General features: G+C 39.1%; 1 protein-coding gene across 1 annotated transcript in view; it reads right to left on the bottom strand.

Annotated features, from left to right (window-relative positions):
• The window catches only part of Braf (B-Raf proto-oncogene, serine/threonine kinase), a 128,462-nt gene that overhangs the window by 77,537 nt on the left and 27,233 nt on the right, over nucleotides 1-23,692 (bottom strand). The window contains 1 exon segment of the mRNA XM_028889335.2: nucleotides 11,321-11,422. Within this exon segment, the coding sequence (XP_028745168.2) occupies nucleotides 11,321-11,422 (102 nt within the window).

The following is a 23,692-nucleotide window of genomic DNA, read 5'->3' as shown; positions in this document are numbered from 1 at the left end:
ATTGCATGTTTGATTAGCTAATTCTTGTTCTTTTTTTGATTAATTTGCTAAATTCCATTTTTTGTAAAATTTATTATTCAACCTCTCCCAGTTCCTCAACTTCCATTCCATCAAGATCTACCCCATCTCTTATTAGAAAACAAACTGGCACAGTGTGTACAAGTCATGTGACAGCAAGCTAGAACCAGAGAGCCAAGAGTGCCCATGGAGCTTTTATTTCAACGGCTGCCCTTTTCAAAGGAGGGGATTTGCGCTTGCGCCCAGGCTGAAAATGCTGTACTCAAGACAGACTGGGCCTCGCATCAGCCTCCTGTTCTGCCAGTACAAAACTTGGTACGAGAGCCCGGGGCTCCCTGAAACTTTGAAAGCACTGGAGAAGCTCAAACTCTCTTCTGGGTATCTTTCAGAGTGTATCATGGTTTGGCTGGGGATGACAGCCTCATTAATCCCTCTGTCTCCACCACAGCCATTTTTGGGGTTCTTACTTTATATTGTAGATGTTTTGTCTCTGGCCTGGGACTTGTAGCTTTTACTTCCCAGTTTCCAGGCTTCCAAGTGTTGTGATTTGGTGGTTTTGGGTTTTGTTTTTTTCCTTTAACATTCATTTTTTTTTTTTTTGCTTTTTTCCCAGTATTATTAAGAAAGTGGCTCATTTTGTTAAATGTTATTCAGCTTGCTTGTTGAGGGAGGGGTATTGGGCTTTGTCTCTGTATGGTAGATTGATAATAAAGCTTCATAGAAATTAAAATTAAAAAAAAAAGAAAGAAAACAAACTGGCTTCTAAGGAATAATAATATAAAATATAATTAATAATAATAATAAAGATAATAATAGGGGCTCATACTACTGTCCATTGCTGGAGGAAATAATAAAACCAGGCCACCAATTAATTCTATTACCTATTCACACACACAAAAAAAGACCCTTAAAAATTGTCTGGTTCTTAAAACTACCATTTGAACATTAAAAAAAAAATCACACTCTTTATAATATTTATTCTTTTTCTATTTTCCCTTGAATCCTAAAATCTCCTAACATTTAATTCATTTTGAAAATAATGTTATGTTCAAATTTATTCTCAAGATCAAAGCTACCAAATGAGCACTAGGCTACAGAAAGAGCTCAGAGCCAGCCTATGCAACTTAGGTGAGATGCTGTCTCAAAGTCAAAAATCAAAAGAGGGACACGGGCCTGTCCGGGTTCTCATGGCCTGGGCTGGCTGAAGACATCCTTGCAGCACCAGGCAGGTAGGCACCACTATGAAGAGCAAATATATGGTGGAGAAATGGGAGAAAAAGAGAAGTAAACTGGTTCATGTACTGTAGAAAGAGGTGGAACTGAAGAAGTTAAGGCAATGAGGAACAGGCTGATGTGGATGGCCTACTTGCCACCCTGGGCCATGGTGACATCTGGGCTCAGGCTGTTGTCAAGGGCCATGTCTGTATCTGTGGTCCTATCCCAGCAGGCATCTGTGTTCACATCCGTGGCCCTTGTTGTCACTTAAGGCCATATGGATGCCTGGGGTCTGGGCAACCACCTGTTGTGGTGGTATTGTGTTCCCCAAAATATTGTGTACTCTAATAAATTTATCTGGGGTCAGAGAACAGACAGCCACTAAATACAAAGGCTAGAAAATGGTGGCACTCACACCTTTAATCCTAGCATTCCAGAGATAGAAATCCCTCTGGATCTTTGTGAGTTCAAGGCCACATTGGAAATAGCCAAGCATGGTGACACACGCCTTTAATCCCAGAAAGCCAGCCTTTAATCCCAGGGAGTGGTGGTAGAAAGCATAAAGATATATAAGGCGTGAGGACCAGAAACTAGAGGCATTTGGCTGGTTAAGTATTTGGCTGGTTAAGCATTTTGGCTGGTTAAGCATTTGGCTGGTTCAGTTCAGCTGAGATTCATTCCGGATGAGGACTCAGAGGCCTCCAGTCTGAGGAGACAAGACCAGCTGAGGATCCGGCGAGGTGAGATAGCTGTGGCTTGTTCTGTCTCTCTGATCTACCAGCATGGACCCCAATAACTCGCCTCAGGTTTGATTTTATTAATAAGAACTCTTAAAATTCCTGCTACAACCTGTGGCCATATTAGTGTCCAAGGGCTGTGCTACTGCAGGGGCCATTGTGATCTGAGTGGCCTGCTCTGCCACCTGGTGCCATGGTGACATCCTGGCCTGAGCTACAGCTGAGGGCCATGTCTGGGTCCATGGCCCTATTGCAGCCAGGGTCTGAGTTACGGCTGTTGCTCCTGTTACCACCGAAGGCCGTGCAAATGCCGGGGGCCTGGCCCGCCACTTGAGGCCATGTTGGTGCCTAAGAGCCATGCTGCAGCTGTGTCATATTGATCTGGGTGGCCTATTCTGCCACTAGGGGCCATGGTGATGTCTGGGGCCAGGCTGCTGCTAAGGACCATGTCTGGGTCCATGGTCCTATTGCAGCTGGGGTCTGTGTTGATGTCTATGGCCCATGTTGCCACACCAAAAGCCACATGGATGCCTGGTATCTCAGCTGCCATCTGTGGCAACATTGGTGTCTGAGGGTCTTGCTGCCTCTGGGACCATGCTGAGCTAAGTGGCCTGTGCTGTCACCTGGAGCCATGATAACATCTGGGTCTAAGCTACTACCAAAGGCCATTTCTAGGTCCATGGCCCTACAGCAGTTAGGGTCTGTGTTGATGTCCATGGCTTCAGTTACCACTGAAGGCTGAACATATGCCTGGCGTCTGAACAGACACCTGAGTCCATGTTGGTGTCCAAGAGCCCATGTTGCTACCGGGGCCAGGCTGATCTGAGTGACCTGTGCTGCACCCAGGGCCATGGTGACATCTGAGCCTGAGCTGCAGCCAAGAGCCATGACTGGGTCCATGACCCTACTGCAGCCAAGGTCTGTGTTGATGTCCAAGGCTCCTGTTACCATCAAAGGCTGTGCACATGCTGGAGTTTGAGCCACCACCTGAGGTCATGGTAACATCTGGGTCCAAGCTGCTGTTGCGGATATGTCTGGGTCCCATGGTCCTACTGCACTGGGGTCTGTGTTGATGTCTGTGGCTTGTGCTGCCACTGAAGCCCACAAGAATGTCCAAGACCTGGGCTGCCACCCATGGCCATGCCGATCTGAGTGGCCCGAGCAGCTGCTGAGGGCTATGTCTGGGCCCATGGCCCTACACCAGGCAGAGTCTGAGTTGATGTCTATGGCTCCTGTTACCACCAAGGGCTGTATGAATACCTGGGTCTAATCAGCCACCTGAGACCATGTTGTTGTCTGAGGACCATGCTGCCACCAGGGCCATATTGATCTGGGTGGCCGGTTCTGCCACTGGGGCCAAGGTGACATCCGGGTCCAAGCTGCTGCCAAGGGCCATGTCTAGGTCTGTGGTCCTGCTGTAGCTGGAGTCTGTGTTGATCTCTGTAGACCATGTTACCACAGGGGGTCATATGAACCATGTGTGTTGAAATCCAAGGGCCATGCTGAGTAGGCCTTGTCCTTCGCTGGCCCTGGGAAAGCTAGCCCTGCCCCTCAATGGCCACTGCAGTAGAACAGCCGGCCCCACCCTCGACTGAAGGGAATGGTTCCAGCAGTCTAGACTGACCAAATCAGCTACCTCCCACCCAGACCCACATCCAGGGCTTTGAGTTGGCATATCAACATCTACTCAGATCATCTATGTCCTGCTGGAGTGTTTGAAGGGACTGGTCCCATGAAACCATAGCCGTAGTATCTCCATGACTTGGGGTAATAGCAGGATATCCAAGAAGAGTTTCTTTTGTGGATCCAGTATTGATGGTGTACCAGATGCCAGAGGCCTTGAACCAGACCAACCCCTCACTGAAATGAACATTTGCAAGTAAAGCTGAGTGGACAGGAGTATACTGCGTGACACACTGTGGCTCCCAATGTCCCCAAGACAAATGAAGAGGAGGCAGGAAAGATGGAGGAGTGAAGTGGTTTTTTTTTTTGTTTTGTTTTTAATTAATATTTAAATTTTTTCTTTGGGAGGGACACTACGGGGGTGAGGGGCACATAGGGAGGGACTGGTAAATGTGTGGGGTGCATGATGCAAAATTCCCCCTGTAAAAAAAAAAATCAATAAAAAATTATGTTAAAAAATGTAAAAAAAAAAAAAAAAGAGGGACTGGAGAGATGGCTCAGTGGTTAAAATCTCTGGCTGCTCTTCCAGAGGTCCTGAGTTCAATAATCAGTAACCATATGGTGGCTCACAACCATCTATAATAGGATCTGATGCCCTCTTCTGGCACAGAGGTATACATGCAGAGCACTGATACATAAAATATAAGTAAATAAAATGAAGAAAAAAAAAAAAAGGAGTGGTTGTTAGGTGTGGTGGCACCTTTAATCCCAGCACTCAAGAAGCAGAGTCAGGTGAATCTCTGAGTTCCAGGCCAGACTGGTCTACATAATGAGTTCCAGGACGGCCAGGGCTAAGAGAGATCCTGTCTCAAAAAAAAAAAAAAAAAAAAAAAAAAAAAAAAAAAAAAAAAAAAAAAAAAAAAACCAAAAAAACCAAAAAAACCAAAAACCACAAAATAGAGTAAAGGATCTGAATAGACATTTCTTAGAAGAAGATACACAAATAGCCTAGTACATGAAAAGATGCTCAAAACCATTTCTGACTAGTGAATTGAAAACCAAACCAAACTGAGATACTAATCCACACCTACTAGAATGGTTACAATGAAAAGGTCATGAGATATAACAAGTGCTGATAAGGATGCAAAGAAACTGAACTCACAACCATTACCAATGGGGATGTAAAATAGTGTCGAGGCTTTGGAAAATTATCTGGCAGTTCTTCAAATTGTAGGAATTATCACAAGACCTAGTAATTCTATTCCTAGACATACAACCAAGAGAATTAAAACAAAACAACTCACAGAAAATCTATGGTGTGAATGTCCATGGTGGAATAACTAACATCCAGTAAGTTGAACAGCTGAATATTTATCAGTTGTTGGACAAGTTAAAAAAAGTCCACATGGTAATTATTTGGTCAAAAAAGGAAATGAAATACTAATCCATGCCACAGCAAGGTTAAACTGTGAAAACATTATGTTAAGCAAAAGCATCCAGTCACAAAAGGCCACTTACAAAATGTCTACAATATAGGCAAATCTACAGAGACAAAAAGATCAGTCATTTCAAGGACTGAAGGGAACAGATGCTAATGGATAAAGAATTTCTTTTGAGAAATAATGGAAATGTTTTAGAGCTTATGGTTATGGCTTCAATACTTTACAGAGATCTACTGCATCCAAGTCGTTAAGTTTACCCCTCCCCCCTTTTCTGTACTGATAATTGAAACCAGGGTGCCATGCATTCTAGGCAAATAGTCTACTACTTAACTATTCTCAATCCTTGATCTTAATTTTCTGATTTTGAAACAGAGTTGCTAACTTACCTGGACTAGCTTTGAATTTGCTTGCCTCAGCCTCCCAGGTACCTGGGATTAGAGGTGTGCAATACCATGCCCATTATTAAAATTATTCTTACTGAATTTAATCTCATATTATCTAATGAAAATTTTAACTGTCCACAGATATATACAATGAACCGACCTATATTCTGGTACTCTTCTCATTGTAGAAATTGATGAAACGTGTCTTCAGTGTTTACAGTGTGACATCTCAAGATGAAAAAGATTGCCACATATTTTAAGAATGCTATGTTGATTGACTGTTTTGGTTTGGATCTAAAATGACCCCCAAAGGCCACATGTTAAAGGCAGTGCCCTTTTTATTATAGTGGTAGAACCTGTAAGAGGCAAGACCTAGTATAAGGTAATAAGACTATTAGGAACATTTCTTTTTTAAGATAGGGTTTCAATATGTAGTACTTCAGTATTGGCTGATGTGGAACTTACAGCTTGCCTCTGTCTAGTGAGTATTAAGACTAGGTCTGCCTTTGAAGAGCTCCTTCTAAATTTCTACCTCCTTCTTGTTTTTCTCTTCGCTTCCTAGCTGCCATGAAGCAGTTATCTTGTCAATTCTGGACTCCATATATCAGGTACAGAAACAAGTAGAAAAGCGTCTAGAGCTAGCTAGATGCTAGCTAGAGCTAGAGCTAGATGGCTCAGCAGTTAAAAGCACATGCCACCAAGCCTGAGTTCAATCCTTGGGACCCACATGATGGAAAGTGAGAAATAACTCCTGAAAATTGTCTTCTGACCTCCATGTACAACATGGTACATATTCATGCACAGACATTTGTGTGTGCACACATACACACATACACACATATAAAACAAAGAATCGTAAAATAATTTTTAAAGCATTTAACACTATCTCTTCCACAGAGAAGATATTCAAATTCATTAATTGAAAATATATAGGAAAATTAGAGAAGTAGAAGAAATCCTGGAAAGAATTTTTCAAGGGCAAACACATTTTTTTTCTTTCTTTAGGATTATGGTGGTTGACAGGTGAACCATAGATCAACAAGCAAGATAAATTTCAAATTGTGTGAAGCTATGAAAGTGAAACCTGAGTTGCACTGGAGATCACAAGATGTTAGAGATATCAGAGATGTGAGATATTTGCCAAAAAGAGTTGCATAACAGGGAGTAGAATCAGTCCAAGAGAGAGAGAAATGTATGTTACAGGCAGAAAATCTGGTGGGGCCGAGCCATTGAAATCCTTTGAAACTCAAGTCCCAGACATCAGACATAGGAGCTACAGAATTTTATACTCTTGGGGTTTGGTTTTGCTTTGGTCCTATATTTTTTCACCACGCTTCCATTCTACCCTTGTGGAATGGTAATATAAATTCTGTGCCTTATATATTGGAAGTATATCATTTGCTTTTTGATTTTATAAGGGGTTACAATTAAGAGATGACCTAGAGTCTCAGAAGAGACTTTGGACTTGAAGTTGGGTTAAATGAATTTTGCATTATGATATGGCCATAAGCCTATTTGGCCAGGGACTGACCTGCAGTAGTCTGAATGAGAATGTCACCGATATTCTTAGGCATAAAAAAAGAATATAAAAAGAGGGCTGGCAAGATGGTTCAGTGAATAAAGATACTTGCTACCAAACCTAACAATCTAAGTTTGATCCCTAGGACCAACACAGATGGAAGGAGAGAACAATTCTTGAAAATTGTCTTCTGGTCCACAGACATGAATGAATGAATAAATAAGCAAGTTAATTAATTTTTAAAAAAGAACTGCAACTCAGAAACTAAAACCCAAACAATCCAATTATAAATTAGACAATGGGTTTACAAAAACATTTCTCCAAAGAAGACATCCACATAACCAATAAACTGTAAAAAGATCTTAACATCATAATCATTAGGGAAATGCAAAGCAAAACCACAAGAGAATAACATTTTATATTCATTACAATGGTTATTATAAAAGCTAAAATACAAAATATTCAGTGTTGGTGAGGATGTTGAGAAAGTACAATCCTTGTGCATTTATTGATGGTAAGAAAGTAAAGTGGTATAGGCATGATATAAAATAGTATGAGAGCCAGGCACCAGTGGCGCATGCATTTAATTCCAGTACTTGGGAGGGAGAGGTAGGTAGATCTCTGTGAGTTCAAGACAAGCCTGGTCTATAAAGTGAGTTCCAGCACAGCCTGGACTGTTAAGACAGAGAAACCCCATCTCAAAACAAACAAACAAACAAACAAACAAACAAACAAACAAACCAATAAAAAGTATGAGAGTTCCTTTAAATAATTAAATAGAATCACTTTATGATCCTGCAATTCTATTTCTGGGTATAAACTCAAAGACATGAGGGCCAGTCAAGCCTAAGAACCACACTGCTCACCACACCTTCTCTGCCCTTTCTTATAAATTCTGGCTCATCTCTAATCATTAGTTAGTTGTACACAAAATAAACCTACAGTACAAATGATCAGGTTAACATCAGCTTCAAATAACAGAGATTTTAAAGCCACTAAGCCTGATGACCTGAAAATTAACTCCCCCAAGTTGCTTACTGACCTCCAGACATGCACTGTGGTGTGTGCAGTGTGTTCGGTAAATAAATATAATCTTAAAATTTGTTTTAAGAATTGAAAGCAAGAACTCAATTATCTTTCCCCCATGCTCATCTCAGCATTTTCCATAATGAGTAAAGGTGAAAGTAATCCAATCATCCAGAAATCAGGCAAGCATTCTACCACAAGTATTTCCCTGGCAAGGAAGGAAATTTTTACACATGTACTATCCATGTTACAACATGTATAATCCTTGAAAACATGCTAAGTAAAATAAGCCAGTCACAAAAGGACAAACGCTGTATGATTCCATTATAACAGTCAAATTCACAGACACAGGAGTAAAATCATTGTTACTACAGACTATGGGGAGAAGAAAATGCAGATTTGGTAGTTAATATGTAAAATAAAAAAGATAGGTGATGAAAGGTGCTGGAGATGGATTATGGTGATGGTTACAAAATAAGATACTTGTTTTTGTTTTGTTTGTTTGTTTTTAGATTTATTTATTATGTATACAGGGTTCTGCCTACATATATGCCTGCAGGCCAGAAGAGAGCATCAGATCTCATTACAGATGGTTGTGAGCCACCATGTGGTTGCTGGGAATTGAACTCAGGACCTCTGGAAGAGCAACCAGTGCTTTTAACCTCTGAGCCATCTCTCCAGCCTTTTGTTTGTTTGTTTTGAGATGGAGTTTCTCTGTGTAACAGTCCTGGCTGTGCTGAATCTGCTAACATCATGAAGAAAATATTTTCTAATAAAAATAAATTTATTAGAGTACACAATATTTTGGGGAACACAATACCACCACATTTCCTCTCTTTTTGTCTAAAATTAAAAAAGCTTATAACTAATACAAGAAAAAAAAGTGGTAAATTCAATGTATGTTTTATTCTAAACGAAACAAAACAACACACCCAAAAAACAACAAGGACTCTAGGGAGTGAAACTGAAAACATGAAGAAGGGTGCACCTCAGTGGGTCATCAGGAGAACTGGCTTTTGACTTACGGCCTTCAAATCTCAGTATCTGAGTGTCAGGTTTCCACAGCTAAGCACCAATCTCCTGTCAGTCTTCTTCACGTGTAGCAAGTGGTAATAAGTGTATATTCTAAGGTCTTTGTATGTCACTGTCTACACTTCCCACCCCCCAATGAAGCACAAGCTATTTGAAGAGACAGATTTTTGCCTCTTACACATGTTTGTTTGTTTTTTTTTTTTATCACCACAAACAGTACAAATATTAGCAGGTATTTACTGAATATCCCTATTTGTAGAACACTTAATTTATGTCAGGAAATATGCTATTTTGTAATGATAAACTCAATTTTTAAATTATTACATGTAATACTATTCTCATTTTTCCTAAAATATTTCACAAATACTCAATGTAGCTGTATTGTGTAGTACTAGTTCATGAGAATAAGAATCTACTTCTTTGTCATATACTAATAAAATAACCCATTAAATTTTACTCTGATGTTACATATATATTGAATATACAATTCAAGTTTGTATGCCTAATTCTAAAAGGAAACCAATCAAATACATCTAATAAAAGGTCAACAATTATATCACAAAGAATGGTTAAGAAAATTAGAAATGTTTAGCTTAAATAAGAGCTGCCTGGTGATGAAGTAAGAGGAGAGACACAACAGGATAGCAAAACAGCAGTATAAGGCAGTGATCATTATCACAGACTTATGAGTTAGATATCTGCCTGCTTCCCCTTATCAATAGTATCACTTGAGATAAGTTACTTAACCTCTTGGTTTCACCTATAAAATGGAAATTAAGTATTTAAAGGATTTAACATAGCACAGGGCACAAAATAAGAGTAAGCATAAATGTTTTTGCTTTTTACTAATCAATTTTCAAGTATTCAAATGTTTGAGAAGTATTGTATGGCTAAAGCAATCCATCACAACTGTAAATAGACATGTTCATTGTTTCAAACGTGGGAAAATTCCCAATAAACAGAAGGAGACAAACTGCTACTTATGCTTTTAAGTTTGGTAAACAGAACAACCAGTTTCACTAAGGTTATATACCTCCTTCTGACTTTCTTGCTTGGCCTCCTATACTATATTATACAAGTGAAAGTACACTAACAGTATCTGGGGACAGGAATTCTAGTCCTGGCATTGATACCACAAGCAACAGTGTGATCTGAAGTAAGTCATATAAAGAAGTCAAAGAGAACAGTTTAGTTAGTGTTTCCAAAGTTCCAAGATTTGTTTTATAAACACAAACTTAACTTTCTCCCCAAATAATGAAGACTTAATTTGTCCTTTAAAAAATAATTAGGTTGCTAAATTAGAAAATTTAGTTAGAAGTCATTCAAACTATGCTTTAAAAATCTCTGGGTTTTGAAGCTAAATGTTAACCTGATCTTTTGTTGCAGAGTCTCCCAGTGTAGCCTTGGCTGTCCTGGAACTCGCTATATAGCCTAGGTTAGCCTCAAATTCACAGAGATCCATCTGCCTCTGCCTTCTAAATTCTGCCTTCTAAAAGGCATGTGCCAGCATGGCTCTGGTCTTTTATAATTTAGGATCACCTTTGTGTGTGATTATAACTGAGCAAGAGTTTATGGAGAAAGACAATGGGAAGTGTGCTAAGCAGTGTTGGCTGTAGATTCCACAACAGCTTGCTTGCTGAGGAAATGGACTGACTTTCAGAAGGAAACTAAGAACAAGGCTTGATTATATAGTACCTAGTGTCTCACATGACTATCAACAATAGTAACTACAGATTTATAACTGAAGGTGGACACAAGTCCCAAGGCATCGTTATTAAGCATTAAGACTGAACAATGTTGGGCCATCCCAATATTATAAATTGTATCTATGAGAAGGCAGAAACCAACTATGGGGAACTTATTTTGGAAAAGATATTTTACAAAACCATTCCACGTTCCAGTATGGTAACTCATTTTGCTGACTACCAAAATAGTGTGATTTCTCTTCCTCTGTGTAGCTTTGCACCTTTCCTGAATCTCACTCTGTAGCCCAGGCTGGCCTCGAACTCACAGAGATCCGCCTGCCTCTGCCTCCCAAGTGCTGGGATTAAAGACGTGCACCACCACTGCCCAGGTCTTTTTTTTAAATTCAGACAATATTTAAGTTTATAGGGGACATCCCTCTCAGTTTTGACATTTCCCAAATAAAACTAACCCATGTAGATTGTAACAAGTGAAAAAACAAGACTAAGAAATAAAAACAGGTAAAGCTAATTCTTCCAGTATGTTTCTAATTCTACTCTCTAAAATAACCAAACTACTACTATAAAACATTTTTATAAATTTTCCCTCAAAATTACTATAAAGAGATACTAAAAACCTTACCTCCAAGTATATTGATGGTGGATTATGCTCCCCACCAAATTTGTCCAATAGGGCCTCTATATGTTCTTGTGTCAACTTAATCATTTGCTTGATATTCCACACCTAAAAAATAAATAAATAAAGGAATTTAAATAAAGATCACTTAGCACACAAATTAGAAATATTTTAATGTAGAAAAATAGAATGTAGTAACTATCAGTATTCTAAGTTTTAGAGTTTAGAGTTTTATGATTATTAATAACTATCTTAACCTTTTTTCCTATACTAGTAATAATCCCCACCTATAAGAGATTCAAATATACCTGCAGAGTCAGAATAAACAGTCAAAACTGGCAATTACTATATTAGGTAAACCCAGAAATACAAATAACACATTTTCTATACTATGGAACCTACATTTAAAATTCTATACATATATATGTACATATATACACAGGATAAATCATGAAAATCTATTTTCATCTTCCCCCAAATTTGGGGCTGTCTACCTGAAAGAAAATGCTTTTTAGGGTTTGTTAGTGTGATGGTTAATCTTTAGTGTGAACTTGACTGATTTTTATTATTTCTCTTTATGAAAGAATATATTGTGCACCATCAAATAATGCCTGGAAAAGTTTAGCCGAAATCAGCTGCCTTACAGTGGTAGCCATGTGCAAGTTGAATTGTTCTAAGATGAGAACAAACGAAAAGTCAGAGTACAAGGGCTCACTGAAACTGGGATTTCAGAATCACCTAGGAGACACACCTCTAGGAGAGTCTATGGGGACATTTCCAAAGAAGTTTAACGAAGAAAGAAAAACCTACTCTGAATATGGGCTGTCATTCCATGAACTGAGGTCCCGGACTGAATAAAAAGGAGGAAGCAAACTGAACACTAGCATTCATTTATCTCTTTGCTTCCTACAGATGCAATGTGACTGGCTACCTCACGCTCCTGATGCCTTGTCTTCCTGTAGCCACTTCACCACACCAAAGATGGAGCTTATTTTCTTTTAAAAACTGTAAGCCAGAGAAAATCATCCTTCCTTAAATTATTTTGGTACAGGATGTACATGTATTCAGTACATGTATTTTTATTTCCTCTTAATAGTTTTATAAACATTCAATTAATGATCTAAAAATCTTTAATTACGTTGATTCATGTGGGTTGTGTGTGCACACATGCACATACATAGGACACTGGGAAGTCAATTCTCTCCTTCCAACATGCAGGTTTTGGGGGTCAAAGTCAGGTCATCAGTCTTGAAGGCAGGTGCCTTACCCACTGAGCTATCTCATTGTCTGCCAACTCATAATTTTTTTGTAACATTGCTAATTTCAACAATCTACAAATTTCAATGGTTTGATGGACATAGACAGTTCCAAGAAATTTTAAGACAGGCAGATCCTTGAGTCTTGCTGGTCAATCAGCCCAGGATAATTGAAGAGCCCCAGATCATAGCGAGAGACCTTGTCTCAAAAACCAAGGCAGGACCAATGATATAGCTCAGTGAGTAACATCACATGTGCTCACAGACAGCATGAGAGAAAGCAGGAATGTTAAATAAACACACAGGCTTCTCTCTTCAACAGAAGGGATTTATACCTGTTTCTGCTTGGAAAGCTGGAAATGGATGTAGTTAAAACCTGGTGATCTTTACTCCTGTAGGGCCAGGTCTCACCTGAATCTCCCAGACTAGACTCTCCCCAGACTCCTGAACATTGTTTCTCAATCAATAGAAGCCATTCTTATGAAAGAGGTCACAGGTACTTTGCAAAAGACATGTACTTTGTAAAAGAGTTTCAATGTAGTCATGCCCTAAACTTTATTGTGATCATTGTCACCAGAAATTTTTTCCCAATGTTGTACTATGTTTAAAAATGTCAAAAATAAACTGTTTGGAGTCAGACTCCAAGAGTTTGACCCAACACTGGCTAACTAAGTTGTGTTGAACTGGATTTCCTTCTTGCCTCACTTGAACTATTCCTCTGCAAGGACCTCTAAACCCTCACTCTCTGGATCATACAATGCAAGAAGAGAAACCACTTCTGAGAGTTGTCCTCTGACCTCGACGCTCAAGCACCATGGCACATGTGCACCTGTGCTTATACACATGTACTACTTACACACACAAATAATAAAACAAATTGTTTTTTAAAAAGAGCCTGTGAAATGGCACAACAGGTGAGGACACTTTCTACCAAGCCTGAATTCAATCCCCAGTACTCTTATGGTGGAAAGAGAGAACTAAATCCTGCAAATGGTCCTTTGACCTCCACACACTAACCATAGCATGCTTGTGCCACTGCCCACATCATCACATACACAATAAATAAATGTAAAGTTAAAAAAGATACTAAGGACATCCTTACATTTGTAACTGGGGTGACTCTAGTCATGACCTGCTATAACCCTTGCACCCTAGAAGAATGCTAGTCAATGAATACTTAGCACTCACTTGCAGAGTCCACAGTAAGATTTCCATTTAGAAAAGAGGCCAGATTTACAGAACTGCAAAGAGTTCTACTATAATCAACTTAGTCTTTTACTCACAAGTTCTAAAAGCAATGCTCAAAAGAAACCGAAAACCAACAAATCAAAAAAATTCACAACGAACAAACAAAATAACAGAACACGGAATGGTAACTTTAAGATTCAACAATCTCCAACAAATGGGGGATGAGAAGAAGAGGCTTAAGAGATGAAGAGTAAAAATGTATGCTTAGGGATTTAATGCATTTTTGATAAATTGTGAAATAATATTTTAGAGGGATCATTTCATGGTATATGAATATTTTACAGATATGATGTTATTATATTCAACTGAAAAATAGTACCTTGGGCCGGAAAGATGACTCAGTGATTAAGAGCACTTGCTGTTCTTGCAGAGGTCCTAGATTCAGTTCCCAGCACCCACATGGTGGTTCATAACCATCCATAGGCACATATATAGTGCACATATATTCATGCAGGCAAATTACTCATATACATAAAATAAATGAAATTTAAAGAAAGCAGTATCTGGCTCATTTACTATATATGGCTTTTCATCTTCCAAAAATTTGTTTTTAGATTTTGTAATTCTATTATTAAAAATCTCGCCGGGCGGTGGTGGCACATGCCTTTAATCGCAGCACTTTGCAGGCAGAGGCAGGTGGACCTCTGTGAGTTGGAAGTCAACCTGGGCTACAGAGTGAGTTCCAGGAAAGGTGCAAAGCTACACAGAGAAACCCTGTCTCAAAAAATTAAAAAAAAAAAAAAATCTCTCCAGTTATCCATTCAATTTGCTCTGTATACTCACTCTAATAACAAGTAGGTACTAAGAATATTGTACCATACATAGTATATTAACTTTATACACAGCTTATCTTATACCTAGCACTGTTTATATACTTGTCTCTATTAGCTCATGCCTCCCAACAATTCAATAATTATCTTGGTTTTAGTCCTTGACCTCATGAATACACAATCTAGCTGCATAAAGTCAAGCATTAAACAAATATAGCATATCTCAGACCGTGATTAAAAAACAAAACAAAAGGTGAGCTGGGACCAGGACACAGATGGGTGGCTATTAATCTGAAGGAAGAGGAGCAATCTCAGAATGCACACATGAAAGAGAAAACCAGTAAAACAGAGGAAGAAAAATGCAAAAGCATTAGGATAGAGAAAAGAATGGTTTGTGTGTGACAGACTGATTGCATTAATGCCCCCAATTAATGGCTTTCTAATAGGCACACCTTTTAGTCTGCAACTTTGCAAGTCTTCTTTCTACTCTGACCCTGGGCTTCTTCAAGTAACTTGGTTGTTCTTGTGATATCTTGCAACATGGTATTAGCAAACATGACCCAAGCAAAGGTTTGAAATGCAAATATGAACTACTTCTTGCTATCTTGCACAACTGAACTTTGCTTGTTCTTTCACCTCTGACCTGCTCAGCTCTAAGAACATGCCTCAGCTAGCCTACTAGCATTATGTTGTGCCATTTAAAGCTATTCTAGAATAGATAGATATCTAGAACCACCAACTGGTCAAAGATGCATGATTTGAACTCAGCCAACATTAGTGTAGTCCACAATAGTATGCTTTACAACGGAAAATAATGGTTGTTTATGTAATACACCTTAGAATGGTTTATTAATAGAAAACACATTGTACAGGAATATGTAACAAAACACATAAAAAGTATATGTGAATGCTTCTAACAGCAATATTCCTAATAGTCAAAATGTGAAAACAAAATGGACATTGTTATGCATGCCTGTAATCCCAACCCTTGGGAGATATAGGCAGGAGGATTAGGAGGCTAAGGCCAGCCTCAGCTATATAACAAGTCCAAGGACAGCCTAAGATGAGACCCAATCTTAACAAAAGTGGGGGAGGCTGATTTATAGTTGGTCTTATAATACAAGGGTGTTATTAGTTTAAAACAATTCATGATAGCTTTGATGGTGGTAAAAGGAAAGTCTGTCTTTCTGAAGCTACATAAGCAAGCTACCTAGGCTTGCTCCATCAGTAACCTGAAGCATTCCCTGAGCTGCCGCTCTGGCTCTGGGGAGGTAACATTAGGTTCAACAAAAAGCGTCTCTGGTCTTTCCTGCCTATTTTAGTTGTGTGGGCTGAGCTGATAACACACCCAGACAGGAGCACGGTGGAGACGACATCAGAACAGCAGCGGCAGCAATAGGCCAGGCTGTGAAAGTGGGACGGCAGTCAGCCAGCCGCTGGACCTGGGAAACTCAACAGTCTAAGAGTGACTAGGGCAGGAAGACGGGCAAGGGAAGGCGTAGGTGAGGCTAAAGGAAGACAAACAACGGGAAGGAGCCAAAGAAGAGAACTGGAGACCACAGTCACTAGAAATGTTCCAGAGATCTATCAAATCTTTAGTGTCAAAGAGTCTCAGACAATGTGGACCAAGAGCTGTACACTGGCCAAGCTTAAGGGCCAAGAAGTTCGAACTTTCCTAGGTCTACAAAAGAGATTTATTTAACTTAGAGGGCCTGCACTAGATCTGAGACACTAAGGGACTACTGGTCCTCCTACCTGTTTATTGCCATTGTTTAATGCCATCAAACACTGGAAACAAAACCTGGTAAAGATCAGCTCCTTAGGAACTTCTGGCTTTTTAAAAATACAAACACAACAGCTTAAAAATAAAATCTTAATTCTTCTAAGAGGTTCTTCACATAACAGGGTTGAATTTAGCCTATACCTTAATGTAGTCATTGTGTGTGCATGTACAGCTTAAAGACACCCGTGCTAACTGGCCTTCGTGGCACATGCCTACAATCCTAGAACTCAGGAAGTCAAGGAAGGAAGATCACTAGTTTAAGGCCAGGCTGAGCTCTGTAGCAAGATCCAGCTTTGAAAATACAACACCAAAACCCCCACAAATAAACACATACAAAACAAGAAAGGATACTCATGCCATTGTTATTCAGTTGTTACATGTACCATGGCATTACAAATGTAGAGATTAATTGTGACTTTAAAATACCTCCAGAAAGAGTAAAATATGATTCAGCATTGAAATACATTTTAAGTATGGGTAATCAAATTATTAAGTATAAATAAAAGAAATTAAAGCCTTAGTAGATGGCAACTCTCTGAAACATGGCATATTCAATTCGTGTCATTTAAACAGATGTGATAGAAAATGAAGAAAGAGCCGGGCAGTGGTGGCACATGCCTGTAATCCCAGCACTCGGGAGGCAGAGGCAGGTGGATCTCTGTGAGTTTGAGGCCAGCCTGGTCTACAGAGCTAGTCCAGGACAGGCTCCAAAGCTACAGAGAAACCCTGTCTCGAAAAAACTAAAAAAAAAAAAAAAACCTAAAAAAAAAAGGAAGGAAGAGAAAAATAGTGAGAGAAAAAGAAAGGAACAAGTCATGCATGTAGCCAGGCGGTGGTGGCGCACGCCTTTAATCCCAGCACTCGGGAGGCAGAGCCAGATGGATCTCTGTGAGTTCGAGGCCAGCCTGGACTACCAAGTGAGTCCCAGGAAAGGCGCAAAGCTACACAGAGAAACCCTGTCTCAAAAAAAAAAAAAAAAAAAAAAGACATGCATGTAATCCACAAATCTGAGAATGGAGATCAGTGGTAAACCTTAAAGGTTAAAAGGAGATAACCAAAGGCTTTTTCTTGTCAGGAAAGCCTAGGAGAAAACCCAGATGCTGAGTATTTGAAAGGCATCCCTTCACAAGAATTACACAAACCTACCATAAAGTTAGGACATTGACAGAAAAACTTAAATGATCCTGCAATCTGTTAAAAGTCTAATTCTATTAAAACTTTTAGGTAACATTTTTAGATTAAAAAAATAATGAAGCTAAGGCTGGTGAGATGTCTTGGGGCAAGTTCTAGTGGAATACTGCTGTGCAAACCTGACTAGATAAATTTGATCCCAGAATCCATATCAAGAAAGGCTCCTGTCTAACTCTAGCACTTCTATGGTAGGATAAGCGGCAAGATAGGAGAATTAGCTAGAATCATATCTACAGTGCAGTGGCAGAAACAAAAGAGATCTTATGTCAAAAACAAGGTCCCAGCACTCAGGAGGCAGGGGCAGGGCTAGCCTGGTCTACAGAGTGAGTTCCAGGACAGCCAAGGCTGTTACACAGAGAAATCCTGTCTCGGAAAACAAAGACAAAAATCAAACAAACGAACAAACAAAAAACCACACTGTGGCAAGAAGGACCTGAGTTCCAAATAGTGGTACTCTAGACCTCCACACGTGTACACACACACACACACACACACACACACACACACACACACACACACACACACAGAAAGAGAGAGAGAGAGAGAGAGAGAGGAGAGAGAGAGAGAATAAACGTTTTTTAAAAAACAGAAGCTAGTAAATTTTTAGATGTAAAATGTACACGCTTTTAAAGATTTATTTCTAAAAGAAATTTAAAAGTAGAAACAAGACAGACTTGGTAGTTCATGCCTACAGTCCCAGTTAAGGTGGGAAGATAGTTTAAACCCAGGAATTCAAGGCTGGCTTTAGCAACCCAGGGAAAAGACGTGTCTTAAAAGATTAAAAGGAGGATAAAATTAAGTTAAATAAAACACTGAAATTATATTGACAAAGTAGAAACAGACTTTTAAGATATTTTAAAACTTCAAAGGAAAAGCTCAGTTCCATTCTTAACATTTTAGACTGCCCCTCTCTTTGTAACTAACAGCCTTATTGCAGAGTGACACACAGCTCCTAGGTTCTGGGCAATTTTGTCATCTGAAGTTCTCGGAGGTACTTCTATTTGCACACCTTTAGAGAAACCCCTTCTTTTTTTTTCCCTTAATTTATTGGAATTCATCAGAAGAAAAGAAGTATCTGTGTTACATAGAAAACGATTAATGACGAACTTGGTATATTTTAAACACCAACAAGTGTTTAACAAAATCCATGTGAATTCTACTGTTTTTTTTTTCCTTTTTACATAATGAATAAAATCTGATTTCACCAAAACTCCCTGTATTTACTTAGTCTTTCCCAATCCAAACGATCTTTGTTTCAAAATTCTTTATTCACCTATGATCAGATTCCCAAAGAAGTGTTTGCATTTAACACCACAATTAACAATTCAGAAAGTCCATTTTCACAAAACACTATAAATTGTTAATTGAGAACCCCCCTTTTTGTCTTAGGTCAGCAGGGAGAGAAGTTCTACTATACTTTTCAAGTACGCTCCTGTCAGCCTTTTGCTTTCCTGAATACAGCTAAAGCAAAAAAGAGACCCATGAAGAGAATCTAAATTATTCCCTTGTCAGGTTAATCATGTTCAACTTTCTTTAAAAAGTGTCTCCTTTTTTCTTTTTCTAACAAGTGACTCTGTAAAATCAAAATTACTGCCCTTTCCAAAAAAAAAAAAACAAAACAAAACAAAAAACAAAACAAAAAACCCAAAACAAAACAAAAAAACTTCTTAATAAATTTGTTGAAGATACAAATCACAATTTCAAGAACCTCTTAATTTTTGCCACAAAGTATGTGTATCTACTCAAGATCTGTAGAGAAAAGGTAATATTTCAAATATTTCTGCCTGGAGAGTATAGCCTGAAAGAGAGATGGTAAATTCTACCACCACAAAGGACTATATCATATACATACAGAGATTCAGAGGTGTCTCCTACATTCCCTAGAATGCAGATTGCCTAGATCTCTTACTTCTAGTCCACAGAATCAACATCTACTTCCTCTGCAAGAAATAACCTCATTTAAACACCAAGGAAGCCCACATTAGACCTCTAATGCGGATTTTTTTTTTGGAGGAGGAGATAGCATCTTACTCTACATAGCCCAAATGGACCTAGAGCTTATTATGTAGCGCAGACTGGCCTAAAACTCATGATCTTCATGTTCCTGTCTCTAAATCACTAATATTAAAGGCATCAGTCAACCATGCTCAACCATCAACACTGATTATTTGTAACCTTCACTAACTTCTAGAGCATTGGTTTTCAACCTTCCTAATGCTGCAACCCTTTAATATGGTTCCTTACATTGTGGAGCCCCCACCCCCTGCCAGCCATATTTCATTGTTACTTCATAACTGTAATTTTGCTGCTGTTATGAATTGTAATGTAAATATCTGATATTTGATCCCCAAAAGGTTGGGAACTGCTGTTCTAGAGAGACCACAAGAATTAAAAACAAAAAAGCATGTGGTTGAAAGAACAGAATAACAGAAATCGGCAAGCAAACGAAGAAGTACTTACAATGATCTTTAAGCCATTGAATTTATAAAATTATACTGGAGGGGTATGCTGGTTTGAAAGAAAATGGCCCCCAAAGGGAGTGGCCCTATTAGGTGTGGCTTTGTTGGAGTAGGTATGTCCTTGCTGGAGGAAGCATGTCACTGTAGAGGCAGACTTTGAGGTCTCACATATGCTCAGATCACACCCAGTGTCTCAGAACACTTCTTGTTGTCTATGAGTCAAGATGTAAGAACTCTCAGCTCCTTCTCTAGCACCCTATTGGCCTGCATGCTGCCTTGCTTCTTATCTGACGATAATGGACTAAACCTCTGAACTGTAAGCGAGCTACCCCAACTAAAAGTTTTCCTTTATAAGCATTGTAGATCAGGCTGACCTTGAATTCATAGGATCCACCTGTCTCTGCCTCTGAGTGCTAGAATGAAAGGCATGTGCCACCATGTCTGGCTCCCAAATCTCTTTTTAAAACAGATTTTATTATTCTGAGAGATGGCTCAGTAGTTAAGCGCATCAGCTGCTCTTACAGAGGATGCAGGTTTGAGTCCAGCATATACATGACAGCTAATAACCACCTGTAACTCCAATTCTAGGGATCCAACCTCCTTTTCTGGACTCTTTGGGCACCAAGTCTGCAAGTGGTGCACACATACATGCAGGTAAAACAGCCATGCAACTAAGTTTTTTTTGTTTGTTTTTTTTTCCGAGACAGGGTTTCTCTTGTGTAGCTTTTCGCCTTTCCTGGAACTCACTTGGTAGTCCAGGCTGGCCTCGAACTCACAGAGATCCGCCTGCCTCTGCCTCCCGAGTGCTGGGATTAAAGGCATGCGCCACCACTGCCCGGTGCAACTAAGTTTTTAAAGACTTTATTATTTTTATTTATGTGTATGAGTGTCTTCATGTATGTATGTATGTAGACACGTGTACAAGTGCTTAGTGGATCAGAAGTACTAGGGCTAGAGGTACAGGCAGTATAAGCCACCTGAACTGCAAGAGCAGTAAGTACTTTTAACCACTGAGCCATTTCCTGAGCACTATTTATTCCAAATCTAGATTTCTTTTTTTAACTGAGACAATCAATCACTTCCTAAGTTACTCTGCTTAATGTCCTTAGTTAAAAAAAACAAACAAAACTATTATCATTTCTCTTTCTAAACTATTTACAAAGGTATCATTTCCTCCATTTCTTTAGACCTAGCTGCATTCCATGTTATCATTCATCCATTCTCCAGTCAGAAAGAAATCCCTAAAACACACCTGACCACTTGACTTCCCTTGCTTTAAAAGTTTAGTGGATGCTAGGCAGTGGTGGCACCCGCCTTTAATCCCAACACTCAGGAGGCAGAGGCAAGCAGATCTCTGGGTTTAAGGCCAGACTGGTCTACATAGTGAGTTCCAGGACAGCCAAGGCTACAAAGAGAAACCCCATGTAGCAGGAATCTTCAAAGTTCTTATTAATAAAATCAAACCTGAGGCGAGTTATTGGGATCCATGCTGGTAGATCAGAGAGACAGAACAAGCCACAGCTATCTCACCTTGCCGGATCCTCAGCTGGTCTTGTCTCCTCAGACTGGAGGCCTCTGAGTCCTCATCCCAATGGCTCTCAGCTGAACTACTGTTCAAAAGCCTGAATGCTTAACCAGCCAAATGCTTAACCAGCCAAAAGCTTCTAGTTTCTGGTCCTCACACCTTATATATCTTTATGCTTTCTACCACCACTCCCTGGGATTAAAGGCTGGCTTTCTGGGATTAAAGGCGTGTGTCACCATGCTTGGCTATTTCCAATGTGGCCTTGAACTCACAGAGATCCAGAGGGATTTCTATCTCTGGAATGCTAGGATTAAAGGTGTGAGTGCCACCATTTTCTAGCCTTTGTATCTAGTGGCTGTCTGTTCTCTGACCCCAGATAAATTTATTAGAGTACACAATATTTTGGGGAACACAATACCGCCACAACCCCATCTTGAAAAACAAAAACAAAAACAAAAACTTTAGCCGGGCGGTGGTGGCGCACGCCTTTAATCCCAGCACTAGGGAGGCAGAGCCAGGCGGATCTCTGTGAGTTCGAGGCCAGCCTGGGCTACCAAGTGAGCTCCAGGAAAGGCGCAAAGCTATGCAGAGAAACCCTGTCTCGAAAAACCAAAAAAAAAAAAAAAAACAAAAAACAAAAAACCCAAAAACTTTAGTGGATGCGCAATAAAAAGCAAATCCATACTTCTTTAGAAAATTCGTTTTCATTCTGCCTCAGCAGGTACTGTTCCCTCTATCTCTTATACCCACAATTCATACATGCTAGTCCTTTTTTCTGAAACATTCTTTGCACAGCAGTTTTCCAAAGTAAGCAGATAATTTAGCTCTTATTTCTAATAGGGCCTTTTCTCATCTCAATCTATATTGAATCTACTGACTCTTCATTAAACTCTCACAACACTCCAAAGTTTTTCTTTTGGAATTTATCACAATCTGGAATCCATAAGTATATATGTATATTTTTGGTAATGTCTTAATAGCAATCTTATTGTAGAGACCATGTGTAAACACAAGCACATACAATAAAAATTTTAAATGCAGTATTTTACTGTTATAAAGTGGCTTTTGATATGGTCAGGATTATATTTTATGTTTACTCTGGAAATAATGCTTAGGTTAACCACTAAGTCAGACAGGTCCAAGAGGGAGGCAATTCCATTAAAAGTATACTACAACTAGCAGCAAAAAAGTAGTAAGAGTCTGACCTGTTGATAAATTTAGTATTTTTACAACCCTGTAATGTACCAACGAAGCAGCCAAGGTTCAAGAGAATAAACAAATATTCCAAAAGGGGAACTGTAAAAACATTTTGTGAAGTAATTCAACTCTGAATTTAGATGACTGAGGATGCTAAGAGTAATTGTAATCTCAACCTGAAAATAAATCACCACAAGCCCATCACTGATGTGGATGCAAAAGCAGCTCTTTAGTCAGTTATGTCTGGTGGCTGAGGAACTGAAAAGGTCAGTTAAATCAGGTCATGGCAAAAAAAAAAAAAAAAAGCAAACACAGACCTTACATATTAAACATTAAAACTGTGAAATGAACATTCTCAATTCTTAGAGCCAAAGATCTTCTGTTAAATATGACACTTAATCTAATAGCAAATATTTTTTGAAATGGACAACCAGCATAACCTGATGGTCTAACTAGGTCAATTTCAGTTCAGACAACAAAAACTACTTTCTTTTTTAATATTATAGCTGCAATGACACAAAATGAGCAGAAGGTTACAATATAATGGTTAAAGTGTGATCTATATAATGGACACACAGTTGAAGGCACTCTTTAGTGGAGATGTTAGCTGACTGAATTATTTAGTACTGTATTCATATTAAACATTATGAAGAATCAGCTTTTCATAGTTAATTACACAAATAAACCACAGCTTCTCCAAGTAGTTTAAATCTCACTGAGGTTACTATCAGAGAAACATGTACATATGGTCAAAAGGAACACTCAAGACTTCAGGATTCACACAGTAAAGAACTTGACTGGTGCTCCCCTCTTGCACATTGGCCTTATTGTGACACACGTGACTCACATACATGAGGTAGATAACTGTATGGATTATATTATCTAGTTTAGAGTAAGCCTTATAGAATGGCAAGTGTTTTTGAAATAACTCTTATAGAACAAGCAGTGT

The sequence above is a fragment of the Peromyscus leucopus genome, chromosome 3 (genome assembly GCF_004664715.2).
Source record: "Peromyscus leucopus breed LL Stock chromosome 3, UCI_PerLeu_2.1, whole genome shotgun sequence".
In the NCBI taxonomy this organism is placed as follows: Eukaryota; Metazoa; Chordata; class Mammalia; order Rodentia; family Cricetidae; genus Peromyscus; species Peromyscus leucopus.
The sequence above is the reverse complement of the archived record's forward strand: the minus strand, read 5'-3'. Positions and strand labels throughout refer to the sequence as shown.